Source organism: Melozone crissalis, unplaced genomic scaffold, assembly GCF_028551555.1.
Source record: "Melozone crissalis strain CALT ecotype California unplaced genomic scaffold, PUWL_Pcris_2 ptg000042l_1, whole genome shotgun sequence".
Lineage (NCBI taxonomy): Eukaryota > Metazoa > Chordata > Aves > Passeriformes > Passerellidae > Melozone > Melozone crissalis.
Window position 1 is genome coordinate 43,122,279 of NW_026535820.1, and position 16,312 is coordinate 43,138,590.

Below are 16,312 nucleotides of genomic sequence, written 5' to 3' on the forward strand. Positions count from 1 at the left end.
TTCTTAGATGTCCAAGGTCCTTCAGAGTTCTGCCCTTCACTGCAGTCTTTGAAAAGTTCCTTTAACAACAACCTTGAGCATGTATTTGCCCACATTTTCCAAAAATATTTTTGCCATTTTCACACTGCATCCTTCTTACAGGCCTTCATAGCAGACCTGTCCAGAAAGAAGCTACTGATTCTTAATCCCTGGCATAACTAAACAATTTAACTGTTCTTGTTTTTAATCCTGCCTTTCTTTCTCTTGTTCTTCATCAGTCCAGCTTTTCATATCTCATTTCAAATTGAACATGAGCTTTTTGGAACTGAACATGTACAGCAAAATGAAACCACTGGACCATTAAAATGCTAGCAAGATGTGCAGAAACAGTGGCATCAACCCGTATTTTTTACTTTTGGTTTGCATATTAGAAGGGGATGCTGGCCAGTAATTCTCCAGGCACTTTTCACAGCCTCCATTCCAACTTGTATCTTCTCAAGAGAGCTGCATCACTATCACAGGCTCATATTGAGAGAGATAAATAAATCTTCACACTAGTCTTCTTTACAATGGGATCCTAAGAGAATTCAGTATTACAAAGCCTAAATTTTACATGGATGTGGGGAGAATGAGGAAGGAAATGTTCTTTGCCAAAATGTTCTTTCCCCAAGGTAAAAGAAACAGAGATCGTATTTTTTAATACACTCATGTAAAGGCAGCCATCTCTCTTCCCTCTGAACTTTCTAAACACCCAATCAGTCTTTAAAACATAAAAGTTACATTTATTAATTTTAGCTTTTATTCTTTTTTCCTGGCTTTTATTTCAAAAAAGCATTACTTTTTTCTGAATTTTCTAAACAAAACCAAACTGCAGTATATGAAAATCTTACTTGCTTTATTAAAAGTTTATTTGTTTTACTTTTTTACCACTGAAAGTTTGATCTTTAGGTCTTACAAGAAAATCTAAAACATGTCTCTCCAGAAGTTTAAATTTTTTAAAGCGGGATGCATGACATCCCAACTGAAACAAAATCCTTACTTCAGAGAGATGCTGACAGTAAAAAATTCTTCCCTTGTTACACTAACATCTTATAATTTGAGTGATAAGTTATTAGTCAGTTAATATCCAAGAAATGTTGTTTTCTTGTTGAAATCAAGCAGCTTTATTCATCTGAAAGTATGAAAAAAACCCCCATCCCTGAACTGCTTCTAGCTGCTGTGAACTTGCTGAGACTCAGCTGTTGCACATAAGAGAGGTACAGGGAAACTACAAGACCATTTTAAAGGAAACAGGATGAAAATGTTTTCTCCACATATTTCTCATTGCACATATTTTGTGAACTTGACAACAATGCCTTTTAAACATTTTCTCCCCCACATGCAAGATTTGTGGAGAATAATACACTGATAAAATTCCAGACTCTGCTTGTACTGTGAACAAATGCTGAACTTCAAACTATCATCACCAAATTCCTGAACCTCACTAGTTTACACTGTAATATAACAAAATGCCACATGACAGTTTTATCCTCTTAGCCTCTTTTTTTTTTTATCAAAAACTAAAAATTGCCTCTTAACCACTGATGACCAAAACTCATGGTCAATATTCCAGTAGAATAGAAGCTTCTTTGAATTGTTGCACTTACTCCATTCAAAGTCATGTCACAAACTAAATGAAATTTCTTCTTTGAAAAGACTGGAGGATTTAGCTTATATTTCTTATATTCAGCACAACTGGGAGCACCATAGGTTTAGCTTTCCCAAGAAGCCTGCAACAGCAAGGAACTAAATCAACACCACATGCAGAGAATTGCATTTTCCAAAGAAGTTTAAAATGTTAGAGACATGAGCTTATAAATAGTTTTTCTTTAAAATGTTTCTGAAAAAAACTTGGTGCATTTAATGATCCTTCAGGCTATGCTGAAGTTCTCAATACAAGTGTAGCAGGCTACCTTCACTATTCTGCCTGTCTCAGCTGTCACCTACCAGCTGTATCATTTCTCTGCCATTCATTTTATTCTTAATTGTAGAGAGGCAAAATAAATAAATAGTGCTCTGAAATAAATTTTAGTGAGATTGATACATTTTTTTTTTCCTGACAAACTCTCTTTTGAAGGAAAACAGCTCCATCAGCTCTTCCCTTCACCCTTCCAAAACACCTTTTTTTTCCTTTTAGCAATGAAGTGTATACTGTTTCTCATCACATGTTCTTGGAAAACAGTTGAGAAGCTAATGACTCCTACCCCACTCTCAGTGCTAACTACAAAAAATAATTAACCAAAAAAGTCCACAATACAAACACTCAAACAGAATGAAACTCAGTCATGTTTAATATTAATAAATAATAAAAATCTAAACCAAAATTTGATTTTATTTTAGAACAAGAGCAAAGAAGATGTAAATTTGGTATCAGACAGTTTTATGTTGGTGAATATGAAATGAAACAGGAATAAGGCTTCTGCATTCACACTGCAGTTATTAAGTTATTCTGAGAAGCTGTCTGCATTATTGTTATGAGGCAAATCTGGCTTAGTAATAAACCTACTGTGGATTAGGAACTATTAGGCTCAGTTTCACTGCACCCATGTGTACAACTGAAATGATTACAGGCATACAGGAGGTGATAAACAGGCTTCTCAATGAAAGTATTTCCACTTAGCTGACTTGAAAATTGATCAGCTTGAACTCATAACTGGAAAGGAAAAGGTGGAGAGGTGTTCAGTGTGCATTTCGCCTGAATGTCTCTGTGAAAGTCATGCACACACACTTTTGAATGAGAAAATTTCATGCAGGCCATTTCCACCTGTGCAAAAGCAGCCCCTTCCTCCTGTGAAGAATAATTAAATTGCTCTAAAGTCTCTCTTATCAGACCCAAGAACTGGTCACTCACATTTACTGAAATCACTTATATAATCTTACATACTTCAAACAAAGCTTTTGTGCAACACTTCTCTACAGTTCTGTTTCTGTGGTTTTGTTTGTTTTTTATTTTTTTAGGGGAGATTCTGGTGTGTAAATCATGCAGCAGCAGAAAGGTAACAGATGGTTGCTGGAGCCACGCCACAGAAAAGCAGTGGCTGACAGGATCTGTTATCCCTTCACAGCTGCAGATAAAACCTTGACAGTTTGGGATAAAATTTCATTTAAAAAAATGTAGCTGCTGACAAATGAAAAAACATCCACCAAAGAAGACTATGCAAAGAAGATTTCATCCTGCAGAGATGATTTCATGCATTTCAAAGAATTTCTAAATACATGAGAGAGGAAATGCTTTGCTGAAAGAGGTTCTGCAATTTGACCAATCATGGCAAACTCAGGTAAACGCACAAGAGAAATCAAATGCCTTTCTCCCATTTCTTCCTGGAAAAGATAACAGCAAAACATCTAAAAGATCCCCCTGTGTGTCCATTTGTGTGCAGCAAGAGCTTTACAAGACATTTGACAGCTATTCTCATGCAGAAAAATGTCAAGCTTTCTTTATAAAAAGGTATTGGACAGAATCAGAACTATACAGAAACCTAAAAAAGCATCAAAAGGGTAAGACTTTAAAAGCTAATTTCTTGCAGGATGAAAACAAATTCCTTTTATTTTAAGGCCATAAATATAGCTATGGTGTAATGTAATTCATATAATTCATACTATGGATGTAATTACAGGATCATTTCACCAAAAAAAGAGACTGCTTCTCTGTGTGAATCATTGGACATGAATTAAAACTAACTAAAACAGTTCAAATATTTTGTGTCTTCATCTGCAGTAAACTTCACTGGCAGCAAAGCCCCTGTTGTGAGCAGGCCTGGACACCATGGCTCTCTGCAAGCAAGGAACTCCTGCTTCAGATCTGCAGCTCCAGGTTCTGAATTGGAACAGGCACGGCAGCAATATCCCACAGCTAACAGGAAAGTACCAACACCTCTGAAAAACAAACACCTCTGGGTTTCTCCAGACTGACCCTTGGCCTAGACTCCTAGCAGCCATCTCCTGGTCAGGAAATGGGACCACTTTTCACACTAGCAACAGGAGCTGGAGTAAGTGAGGCTGATGGATCAGCACAGGTTCTGAGAGAGAGTCACAATGAAATGTTACACAGCCCTGGCTAATGGGAAAGTAATGGAATTGCTTTTACTAAGAAACCTGTTACACCTGTGTTGCCTGTGCTCATTCCTCTCACCAGCACACACACACAAACACCCGCGCGCACACACACACACACACACAAACACCCGCACACACACACACACAGATGACCACTCTTCTTAAGCTGCAGCTATTAGGCCCAAACTTTCAAACCAAGTTTTTACATTCAAGATGCTCAAATCCAGGTAGGTTCAGAAAGAAATTATTTTCAGAAAGAAAAACATAGCATCAAACAGAATAAAACCAAAAATCAGCCCTTCTCTTCAAAAAGAAATCTATGAAATAAATATATCATGTCCTCACATGAAATGAAAATATTATCAAGCTAACTTCAAACGATTTCTAAAAAACTGTATTAAAATACTTTCCTTAAACCTGTATGGCTTTTGGTCATTTCCTGACATAAATTATTTGTCTTGGGACAGAGTTTACATAGCTCTTCCTTCTCTACGTTTTTACCTTTGGTATGTTCAGGAAACGTAGATATCTCACTCTCAGCCCTCCTTTGGGCTAAGAATACTCAACCATTTCATTCCAGGTCTTCAGCTATCCAGAAGTTATTCAGGTATCCAGATCCTGATTAAATTCACTTGATTAAACAGTGAAGACAAGCAAAATATGACCCCCAAATTGTTAATGGTAAGTGGCAAGCTAAGCAGCAAGTGGTCCCACTGATACTGCAGTGGCTTAAAGAAACTAACCAACCAAAACCAAACAAGTAAAAACCCCAAATATTTCACACTAAGTCCAGAGACTAGGAGTTTCCCTGGAAACAATGGCTGCAGGGATGAGTGGTATCTTTTGCTTCCTAGGAAACTGCTTGCCTAATGCTAAGAACTGAGGTGAATCTGTGAACCTCACTTGTTCACTGATCTCCTACAGTGGGGCACTGGAGTGGGCTGGGAAAGAACAATCTAAGTGAAGATGGTGGAGACTGCCAGGGAACAGTGATGCACCAGAGAAATAAAAGGTGGAGTCTGGACTTCACATCAGGCTCTGATCCCAAAAGAGGGCTATGAAGATGGTGAAGGGCCTTGAGGGGAAGCTGAATGAGGAATGGCTGAGGTCACTTGGTCTCTTCAGCCTGGAGAAGAAAAGACTGAGCTGAGACCTCATTGCAGTTACAACTTCTTCATGACAGGAAGAAGAGGGGCAGACACTGATCTCTACTCTGTGGTGATGTGGTGGTTTGGACAGGTGACCAGTGACAGGACCTGAGGGAATGGCCTGAGTTATGTCAGAGAAGATTTAGTTTTGGTATCAGGAGAAAGTTCTTCATCCAGAGGTTGGGCACTGGAACAGGCTCCACAGGGACCTCCACAGGTCACAGCACCAAGCCTGACAGAGCTCAAGAAGCATTTGTACAATGTTTGCAGGCACAGGATGTCACTCCCTGTGCAGGGATCATTCTATGATCATTTGATGATCCTTATGGGCCCCTTCTGACTCAGAACATTCTGAGTTTCTGTGATCTTGAGTGAGCTAGCAGAGATAGGTCTATTACCATCTAACATTTTAAATCTACATAGAGTTGAAGTTATCAAAGTTTTTAATTTATAAAAGATAATTCCTGCTAGAAGCTAATAAAAGTGGTTGATCACTCTTTTCCTTCAAACATTTTAGCTCTGCACTACACTAGAGATATTTTTTTAGCAAACACTTGATACTATTATCTTGAAGAATGTTCAGAACTCTCAATGTTAGCTCTTGTTTCCTACTTATAAAATAGCTATGGTATATGACACTGAGGTCCAGGTTCTGAAATCTGCATGGCAATTTATCTCATGATCAAGGATGACTTTCAATTGCTTTTTTTAATGAAAAAAATGAGACTATGCATCCTGACCTTCTATCACTTCTTTAAATTTCCCCCCATTCATCTTCTCCATCTATTTCCCTCTTCTTGCTCCCATTGTATTTCCCATGAAAGTAAAAGCAATATTATCCTTTGATCCATCTTAAAAATTTACCTTATTCTCAATGTCCCTGTAAAAAAGATCATTATTATCCATTTGGCTGATGAGTTGGCCAAGAGCTATTACTGAGAAGCTTCTTATGTGGTTTTATCTTGCCAGAAGATCATAACAGCTTACAATGAGCCCAGTAAAGCCTGAAAGTATGATTCTTCTCCTTGTTTTTAATGTCTGGTTGGAAAATATACTTACAACATTTCCTGGCTCTTACAGTCTGTCATCACAGAAAGGCACCACACAGATTTTGCATCTGTCAAAGTTAGCAAATGAGCCACAGGATGCTGAGCAAAACGTGTGGCAAACAAAGGCAAAAACTGCACTGAAACATATATTTGCCATTAGAAGCTCAGTAGTGCCATGCAAAAACCAGAAATGAGCTATGAACAGTGTGAAGTACACTGTCCACTGGCTCCTTCTTGGATGAATGAGGCCATTAAAATACACATCAGATGAAGAGAGAAAGAGAGGGAAGTGCTTTGTTGCTGTTCTTCAAGTGGCAGTCCAGCACTGGGGAGGAAGGGAGGTTAGAAATAACAAAACTTCAAAAAGGAAACATCATTCTTATCTCCCCTGAGCTATGAGAAGTGCATTTACCACACTACTGGCTCTCCTGTCAGCATCCTCCTGAACACCCTGCCTTGGTCACAAGCACCTAAGGAACCTTTTGCTTCTCTCCCTTCAGCATAATGGAAAGGAATTACTTTCTGGTAGAAGGAGAGGATTGGAAGAGCAAAACTTGCAGATCAAAACAAGAGACATATCTCTCAAAATTACCCTGCTGCTAAAAATAAAATAATTATACATAACCTCTTCTACTCTGTTCACAGGTTAGGAACTGTAAGCTCTCCTAGACATACTCATTATTCAGAATTCATGGACCAACACCATCCATCTTACTGCAACACCCCGAAAGTGTGATGTTCTGTGAGCACAACAGAGCAGATTTTCTAATGATAGGATTGGATTTCTTGAAAGACAGGATGGCAACATCACTGAGTGGCCTCCTGCACTGTCAGTAAAATGGTACCAGTCAAAACGGAGAGAAAGAGGGCAGTAAGTACTTCATGAGCTAAAAGCAGAGTCACTTAATTCCTGTAGATTACAGTTCAAAAAAGATGTTTTAAAATGTTGTTTCTTTGGTTCAGTTTGTTTTGGTTTTTTTTTACTACCAAGAATTTATCCTAGAGAAAGAAAGTTGCTAAATAATATAGGGCAAATTCCAGTGAGAAAAAATAGCAAATACAGGTGGATAATTCTGTACATACAGAATTGCATTTGCTGTGCTGTAAGATAGTTCCACCTGTGCCCAACGCCTCCCGCCTCCCCAGCCATTTATAAACCACATCAATGTAAACAGTGGAAAGACAGGAACTGTTAGCACATACCACAGTGTGCTCAAATACACACAAAAATAAATCCTACAAGTTTTGGATATCAATTCTTTACCTCACCATAAGTTCACACTTGCAAGGACAAGTTAGGTGCTTGTTTATTTTGCCATGCTCAAGTGGAATTGAATATTCAATGCGAAAATCTTTCTTTCCCAGACAAGTTTCCAGCTAGGTCCCAAATTCCCAAATTAACAGACTGTAGGACAGTCTATGGATTCCATCCCCATCTATTTTAAGGAAGCAAGATTCATCCTTAATTACCGTCATCAGGAAAGGAAAACAGATTGCTGTTTATTTTATCATAGCTGTTATGCTTTTTAAAAACTAACTTGTGCACTAAGTAAAAATTCCCACCTTCCATGTAGAAGAGATCTCTATGAAGAATTGCAATGTGCTCCAGACACATTGCTATTCTTGAATTGGGCATATCTTTGTGCTGTTTAGACTCCTCAAATTTATTCTTCTGGGGTCAGTTTGTCGTACTGAGGAGGAGTATAGATTAAATCCTGAGAGACTGTATGATTTCTGGGTAGGGAAAGCAAACCTGTATTTCCTTCCTGTATGAAAGAAATACTTAAACACAGACCCATGAAATGAGCACTCTCAAACACCATCCAGTTTGTTCTACCAATACAAGGGGCCTGGCCTGAGTAAATCTGATATAAAAAAATCCCCAAAAACTGAGGGTGTTCATAGGATCTAGAAAGTTGAAACGTTTGCTTCTGGAGATAAAGCCTACACTGCCAAAACTTACATTATCTGATTCACTAAAAGTGTGTTTCCCATGGCTGCCCTACTACCACCACCTTTGGAGAAATCTTCCACTTTACCCTTAATTTCAGATAAGGGTAAGAAGGACCAATTAAGAGAAAAGGAGAGCTGCCTATCATGCCTTGTGTCACATAAAAGCAGGAAGAGTATCTGCAAGCCCTGTTCTGTCTCACCCAGTCTGGGAGTGAACTCCAGTATTCTACACCTTGCACTAGAGAGTTAGGCCAGAAACCCACCGATGGCACCACCAGTCCCTTGGGATTCTGAAAATTCCAGCCAATGTCTCAGGCCTGAAAACAGCAGTGTTGCACAGTGCTGCCACGAGCCATACCACAGTCATAGCAATGCCTTCCATCTCTCCACAAGTTTCTTTCTGAAAGCGACAACCCTTCCCAAAGAACCTACCAGAAATGTTCCCACCAAGATTGCCAACGTCCCACCCATGCAGGATTACAATGTTATGTTCTTAATTCTTTAGACTCTCAGAGTGCCTGGCTGCTATTCAGACTTACAGCAGACTAACACTATTAATACTGAGACAATCCTTGTAACAAAGTGAGATTAAGTATTTGGAGAAGACTCCTGCAGAAACATTTAACAGGCCTTGCTCCAAACTCTGTGTGCTAATCTCATAAGCAGTTTTACGGGAGCGCAGAAATTAAACTAGAGTTTATTTTACTTCTGTCATTTTTCCTACAGAAAAAGAATGCTCTCTAGCTTATATTTTGCAAATGAAATATATTTCTGGGGAAAAAAAAAAAAGAGAAAAAAAGATGAGTTTTGAAACTTACAGTTCACATAAAATGTCCTGATCTAATTTATATCCTTTCATAAGTGAAAAGAAAGCTAGTTTAGAAGATAGACAGCACTGTTGTTTTCTGCTTAGGAGGAAATTAAGGTCAGCAGAGGTAATGAAATGAGAAGTTGACTCTGAAAATGCAAAACCGACCAGAAACGTTTCAGAGTATTACAGTTAAGTCATGCATCTCCTGGAAACTTTTGTCTCTGTGCTGACTTACATCCAGACAGTTCTAAAGGTGAGGACTGCCACAAGATAACTGGGGTTTATTTCTTTTTTTCTTCTGAAGTTGCAACATGATTCTCTAATGATAATTTGGTTTTTTTTTTTTTTATTTTTAAACAAGAGCCAAATCATTATTGCAATCTGTTCTATAATGAATAATGTACCTTTAACAGTTTCATTCTCCAAATTATCCCACTTTTTCTGAATAAATAGTTCTAAAGGTTCTGAAGCACATGGAAAGTGAAGCCATAATGGAAAGTTTTAAGTGCAGATCAATATAATTCAAGGCAATATGAAAAGGGACAGTGAGCTCTGAAGACCACTTTGGTATCCATGGTGGAGTGTATTCCACACAATTCTTGCTGTTACCTCAGCTTTCTGCCAGCTTCTTTGGAGGAGATGACCTGTCTATATGTGTGTAAATAAAAACAGGTGGGAAGTCACACAACAATGAAGAACACCTGGCGACTGCACACATCAAACCACACAGCTTGAGTTCATAAACCAGCAAAACCACTGCAATCACAAAACCTCACTGGTATGTATTTAAATGGAGGAGATGAAAATGTTCTATTTTCATCTGTCGTGTAGCAAGTGTAACTTAGCCACAGTGGTTCACGCACGTGGTTTCTTACAAGATTAAAACTTCAAAAATTAACTAATTTATACACAATTGGCAAGTTTGGAATTTGGAATTAAATCTGGAAGGCACGCATATTGACAACTGGATCCCAACATTTCTAGGATTCCCCAGTTTTCCTAAAATTTAGAAACAGACAAGATAAAATTGAAGAATACAATAATAATAAAATAATAACAACAATAACAATAAATATACACAAGTCACAGATAACTTCTTGGTGCCAAGAGACAGATTAATCTTCCTTCATGAAAGTAGGCTGGAAAATACCACATCAACATGTATTTCTGATACCTTAAAACACTCAAGACTTCTCTCAATCACACTTCAGAAGAAACTAAATAATTATAAAACAAATATTGTGCTATTTCCCTCCTTATACCACATCTTCATATAAGAAATTATGGCATGAAACAGTTGATATCACAGCCCTAGCACATATTTCTTTTCCTTTTTTTTTCATATGAAGGAAACATAAAAGAATGCTCTGAAAAATCAGTCTGCAATGATATGAACTTTTCCATTTCCCATATGCAGAACTTCAGTATTATTTCTGACAGTGATATGGGACTTATTTCCTTTTCAAACAGCAAAGCCTCACTCTCCAACAGGATAGATGTGTAAAGCTTTTACTACCTGTCTATAAACGCCTATGAGCTAACAGTCTACCTGCATAAATTAAAAATTATCCCCTGCCACAAACTTGATTGTAAACATCTTAATACCCTTTTTTTTTTAAACATTTTTGTCCTAAACTTTAACTTAATGAACACTGAACTGCATTTTATGACAGCTGGATGATGCAGAACAGATGTTGAGCTAAAATTTCATGTGCCAAATGTCAGCCTAGAACACGTATTTAAACTTAGGAGTATCAGTAAGACAAACTACATGGTGAAAACAATGGAAAAAAATGTCAATTACATCAGTGTCTGCCAACCATTTTTCTGGGCCTCCAGACAGAAATTCTGTCTGAATTGAAGATGCCAGAAAATTATGTTCAATTTTAGGAATGCTAATTGCTTATAAGGGTTGAGTACTATCTCTTCTGGATATCTAGATTTTCATCTTGAGCTGAATGATACATAGGCTAATCAAAAGCCTACAAACAGTGTGCTTTTGTCTTGCAGATTTTCCTCTGCCACTGAGCATTTTTTTGGACCTCTGGTTGGACAGGTAGGTTTGGTGCCTGAAAACGATGCCTACTATTGCCCTCTACAACTTGCGGCAGTCATAAAACACTCTGACCGCTAGCCAACAAAAGCAGCAACATGTCTGTAAGGACACTTGTGACTCATCAGCTGACAAAGTGCAGCTGCTGACCAACCTGTGTACTTTTTTATTGCAGTGTAAGACATAACTGGTAACCCTCTGGGGCACACAGCACAACTCAACACAGCCACTGAAAACCTGTACTGCATTTGGGTCATCTTCCTTTTCCTGATTGTATCTCCCACATTCTACCCAAAGTAATTTCAATCCTTCCATATTATTTCTTGAAGTATCTGGAAAGTCTTTCATTTTATCACTTCCACACTAGTAATACATTGGCATTTTTGTAATCTATTCATATAAATCAATATGTTAAAAGCATTCTGATTGCTTTTGTAACTTTTTTCCCAACTCCTTTCAAATGTTCAATGTCTTTCCAATAGCTGAATGATCAGCAACTGCTGTAGGGCCACAGACAGTTTCACAAGTCAGTCTGCCTTGGTGGAGTATGGCTTCTGGGGACTAAGGCATAACATAACCAAGCATGTTTCTGACATTTCTTTATCAGAATTATTCAAACCAACACGCAAGGGTAGAAATACTAATATACACCACACACAGCCTACGGATCAAATAAATGAAATCAAGAGTAATGCAAACTCATTTACAAAAGTTTTGTACAAATTTCCAACCCATCTAACAGTAATCAGTAATAATATTTAATGATCCCCTCTAAAGGGTTTATGAAGTTCATTTTATACTTAGATGCTTCCTCGCTCCTATTTTACCTCCAGAAATCAATACTCATGAATGTACAAATGGCACGACAAGGAAGAGCCAAAAAAGAAGCAAATGAAAAATACTAGCACATATTCTATACATTAACAGTTACAAAGTGATAGCAAAGGAATTGAACAAAAATAACCTTTTCTTAGAAAGATTATATCTAAGACCTGTAGAGATACTGTAAGTACGTCTTTCCTGTTTAGAGAGAATAGCATTTTCAACACCATCATGCTTCTCCTGAGAACATTTCATACAGATTACAGTCATTTCTCATCTGGTCTAGTGCACTCCTAATTAGGTTTCCTTAACTTTCAACATAACACAATTACAAAGCAAAGCTCTTTTTTATACCTGGGCTCTTATATTCTGGAATAGAAATATAATACCATCATTTCAGAAAAATACCTTTCCCCTCTTGTTACTAATGTTTCCTTTGGCACAGGGGAAAGAAAGGAAGCAATTAAATACAATTTTTTTTTTCAAATTTCTCCAGTTAAAGCTAAGAGGGGAAAAAAAAGCTTGAAGACAGAAGTGTTCTCAACAAGTAAAGCCCTGCAAGCAGTGATGTTTCTGATGTGCTGCAAAATGTTATCTGCTGTTCTGTTCCTGGGTGGAGAGAGAAAAAGAATTGCTATACTGCTAAACAAGTAAATAATCAGTTTATGAATTTATGTTTTAGATTTTGGGAAAGAAGTTTCTTCAAATTGTTACTTAAAAACCTCCAGCATTTTTGTTGCAGGCAAATTTTTGGACTCTTCTATTATTAGGTTACACATTACAACACACAAATAAATCACACCATCTGCCAAAGAAAAACATTGGTGTAAACTAACACTTTCAACAAGTTCAAAGTCAAGTTACAAAAAGGAATTGTTTCTTTTCCCTCAGAAAACAGAACAGAATCACAAAGTGCATTGAGGATTCCAGCTAGCACTTCTGTTGCTGTTATTATAGAAGTCAAATAATTTCCCAGAAAATTCTCTCTCTAATCTATGTGCCTGCTTGGGCTGTAAAGTTTCCTCCTTGCACCTTCCCTAAGCAGATTAGGATGGTCACCAGCAACATTAAAAATTGTGCTAAATATTTGAAAAGCATGCACAGCAATAACCATTTCTGCAAAACTGTAATCATACATTCTATTACCACATACTGGCACTGCAAGCCTGTACAACACACGGGATGAAAGACAACCCTGGTTACATGTTGTTTTCACATTGCTCAGTCTCACTCACAACACCCAAATATCCTTTTCCGCAGCATTTTAAACATGACATGTAGACAAACCAAGAACTGCAACAACTTCTGCCCAGAAGCAACTTGAAAATTCAATCCACAATGGCTACAGAGCCAACAGTCACTCCACTCCTCCCATTTCCAGAGAAAATTACTTTTCTTAAGCTTTTGAGGGGTGGCACTACTGAAAGCAGGCTAAACACACACACATTCAAGACCACACCTATCATTTCATTGCTCATGAGAGCTTTCCAAGGTGAGGCATTAGGACAATGCTGTCATGCAACCAAAGTCTTTAGTGTACCACCACGAGTGTTTCTTTTACATCCCACAGCAGAAACACGCAAAGCAAACCGCCACTACAACCCTCCGCGCGAGCGGGCAATAAAAGACAATGAAGAAGGTTTCACCCACCTGGGGTCTTTCTGAATGCTATCAATGGAAGGTGACCTAGCCAAGGTCCCTTCGGGTGGGATGGCTGGCCCAGATTTGCTGTATGGTGATTCAACAGAAGGACAATACTGCAGCTGTCGGTAGGGGTCTGCGTAATTGGAGGCGGGGCCGGCCGCATAGCTGGCCCTCTGGAAGGTCGCGGTTGCGTTCTGTGTGCCGTGCTGGCTGCCTGTGCGCTGTAAGGGTACGGAGTCGACACCAGGGGAAGATGGGGCTACGACAGGAAAGTAGGGACAAAGTAAAAAATTGAGGACCTGTTCACAGAAATGGTTAACCAGGTCTAGGCAGAGGAAAAAAAAAACACACACATATAAAACGAGGGTTCAAAAAGAATGAGAAAAAAAACAAACAAAAAGAAACAAGCAACATTGTCATTTTCCAAATCTTAGAAGGAAATAACCATCAAACAAATTTCTAAATGACATGCCAGTTCTGGACTAGAAGACCTTAATTCCAATTAAATAGATTGGAGAGGTATTTTCACCCAGGGTTCTAACTGCACTGACATGAAATGAAGTGCAGAAGCAGCATGGGCATGAATATTCAAGCTAAGGTTCACAACCACCACTGAGTGAGGCTTTTGCAGTCCTTACAGGGGTGGAAGTCAGTCAGATCCACCAAAAGGAGGAGGATCAAAGCAGGCTCAAGAGTCCACAATGAGACAGATGGCTCTCCAGCAGAAGAAATACCCAGCCATCCTAGATTTGTAGCCCTGGTATCCATAAAGTAGGTAAAACCAGACACCTGCTACTGAGAATCACTGCATATGCTTTGTTAACCCATCTCCTGGAAATTCACCTTAAGACTTAGGAGAGTGTTATTGCTAACTCAGTCTGAAAAAGAGCTAAGCACAAGGTGACCATATAGATGTCTTAATGCACACCAGCAGCAGCTGCGCTTATACACCACAGCTCAAGATTAATGCATTACCAGTTCTGAGCAGCTTAACCAATAGCTTTAAACTGGCTTAATGCTTTTGCGACTCAAAAATCTTATTAATCTCTCTTGTAGCCCATTATCTTTGTGTTACAGCACTGGGTAGCAGTCCACTGGATTAAACATGCAGTATTTTTGAACCAAAGTCCAGTTAATGGCAAATGGATTATCACTGTAAGGGCAAGAGGACCAATACCCACATGATCTTTGGCATGGAGACAGATACAAATTAAATGCTGGCTCTGCTCAGAAGAAAATTTGGACTGTTTGAAGTGGCACATGAACTCATGGTGGTTGCCATTTCTTCCTGTCCCAAGACAACAAGAATTCTTTTGCCAAAAGGAGTGGCCTGAGTCCAGGGCTGTTTTTAGCTGGGCAAAATTCATATGCTAAACTGCAGACAAAACCACATACTGAAGAGACATGTTTTTATAACAGATTTCCCAATCATTTTTCATTGGCATGCACATTTTAAAATAAATATTTAATGCATTATATGTTCGTGAAAGGGATTGTAAGCATTTTATCTCAAAGTGTCTGCAAATGAAATACAATGAGCTTTAAATACAATTAACATGGTTTTGTATGACCTTGTACTTATCAAAATTACAACACCTGAAAATTTTAAATTTATGTTGAATTTTTTTACTTATTTTTATTTTTTTTCTTATGGTCCAAAAGTATTTAATTTTACAATAGCAAGTATTGTAACTTCATTCCAAACATAAGAAAGTGGGCTCACCCACTTATCTATTACCCCATCCCTGGAAGTGCTCAAGGTCAGGTTAGATAGAGCTTGAGCAACCTGATCTAGTTGAAAGGGTCCCTGCTCACTGCAGGGGGCTGAAACTGGATGACCCTAAAGGTCCCTTCCAACCCAAACCACTCTATGATTCTATAACCACATTTACTCACATATATAGTAACATTTTACATGTATTGTTTTGGTTTAATTACTAGTCTGTATATATATACATACTTCTTTAAGAAATGAGTAATTAAGACACACAGACCTTTTCATAAAACTGCATCAGTTCAAATACATTAACAGTATCACCATATTTATACACACCATGCACAAATCATGCTAAATTCAGTGTTAGAAAGACAAACATCACATTTTAACAGAAAATACAGAGTTCAAAACCAAAATCAGGTGCCTTGTGAGAAAAAGATTAATAAAACAAGTTAGAGAAAATACTAGAAATATTTTCAAGTGAAAAAGAGAAAATGTAATTGCATACTGACATAGCATACTCTTAAGCACTGTCATTCCATAGCATATGCTACTACCTTTTGACAAATTGTGTGGGGAATTGCAAAAAACTCTACACCAATACTGCAGAAAACAAGAACTTCATCGTAACGTTTATTGCTTTGCAAAATACTCCACTGTATTTTCCTTCATCTTCTTTGCAAGACAGTTAAACAAAAATCCTGTTTGTTTTTAAATTATTTGAAAAGTTTTCTTTGTATTTTCTCCTTTGTCTTGTTATCAAAATAAGTATTTATATAAACTGAAACTGGCTGTCATCCTAACACCTACAAGCTTATCAAGTCACTCTGATTCATTTCTCAAATTACCTTCCTAGCAGACTGCTACTTCCTTTTGAATTTTATCACTATGAACACAGAAATGCCATATTCAAAATATGAGAATCAAACAAATCTATGACTTAAAACATTCACAATTGTGTTTATTTGAACTGTGTTACCCAGATCAATTAAAAGAAAAACAAAAACCCCTAACAACTACACATTAGAAAAACTTCTACAT

At 37.9% G+C, this 16,312-nt stretch overlaps 1 protein-coding gene across 5 annotated transcripts in view; it reads right to left on the reverse strand.

Annotated features, from left to right (window-relative positions):
- Positions 1-16,312, reverse strand: part of CTNND2 (catenin delta 2) — a 639,750-nt gene that overhangs the window by 214,912 nt on the left and 408,526 nt on the right. For all 5 annotated transcript variants that reach the window (XM_054284533.1, XM_054284531.1, XM_054284535.1 and 2 more), the window contains one exon: positions 13,561-13,813. In XM_054284533.1, coding sequence (XP_054140508.1) covers positions 13,561-13,813 — 253 coding nt within the window. The remainder of the gene's footprint in view (positions 1-13,560; positions 13,814-16,312) is intronic.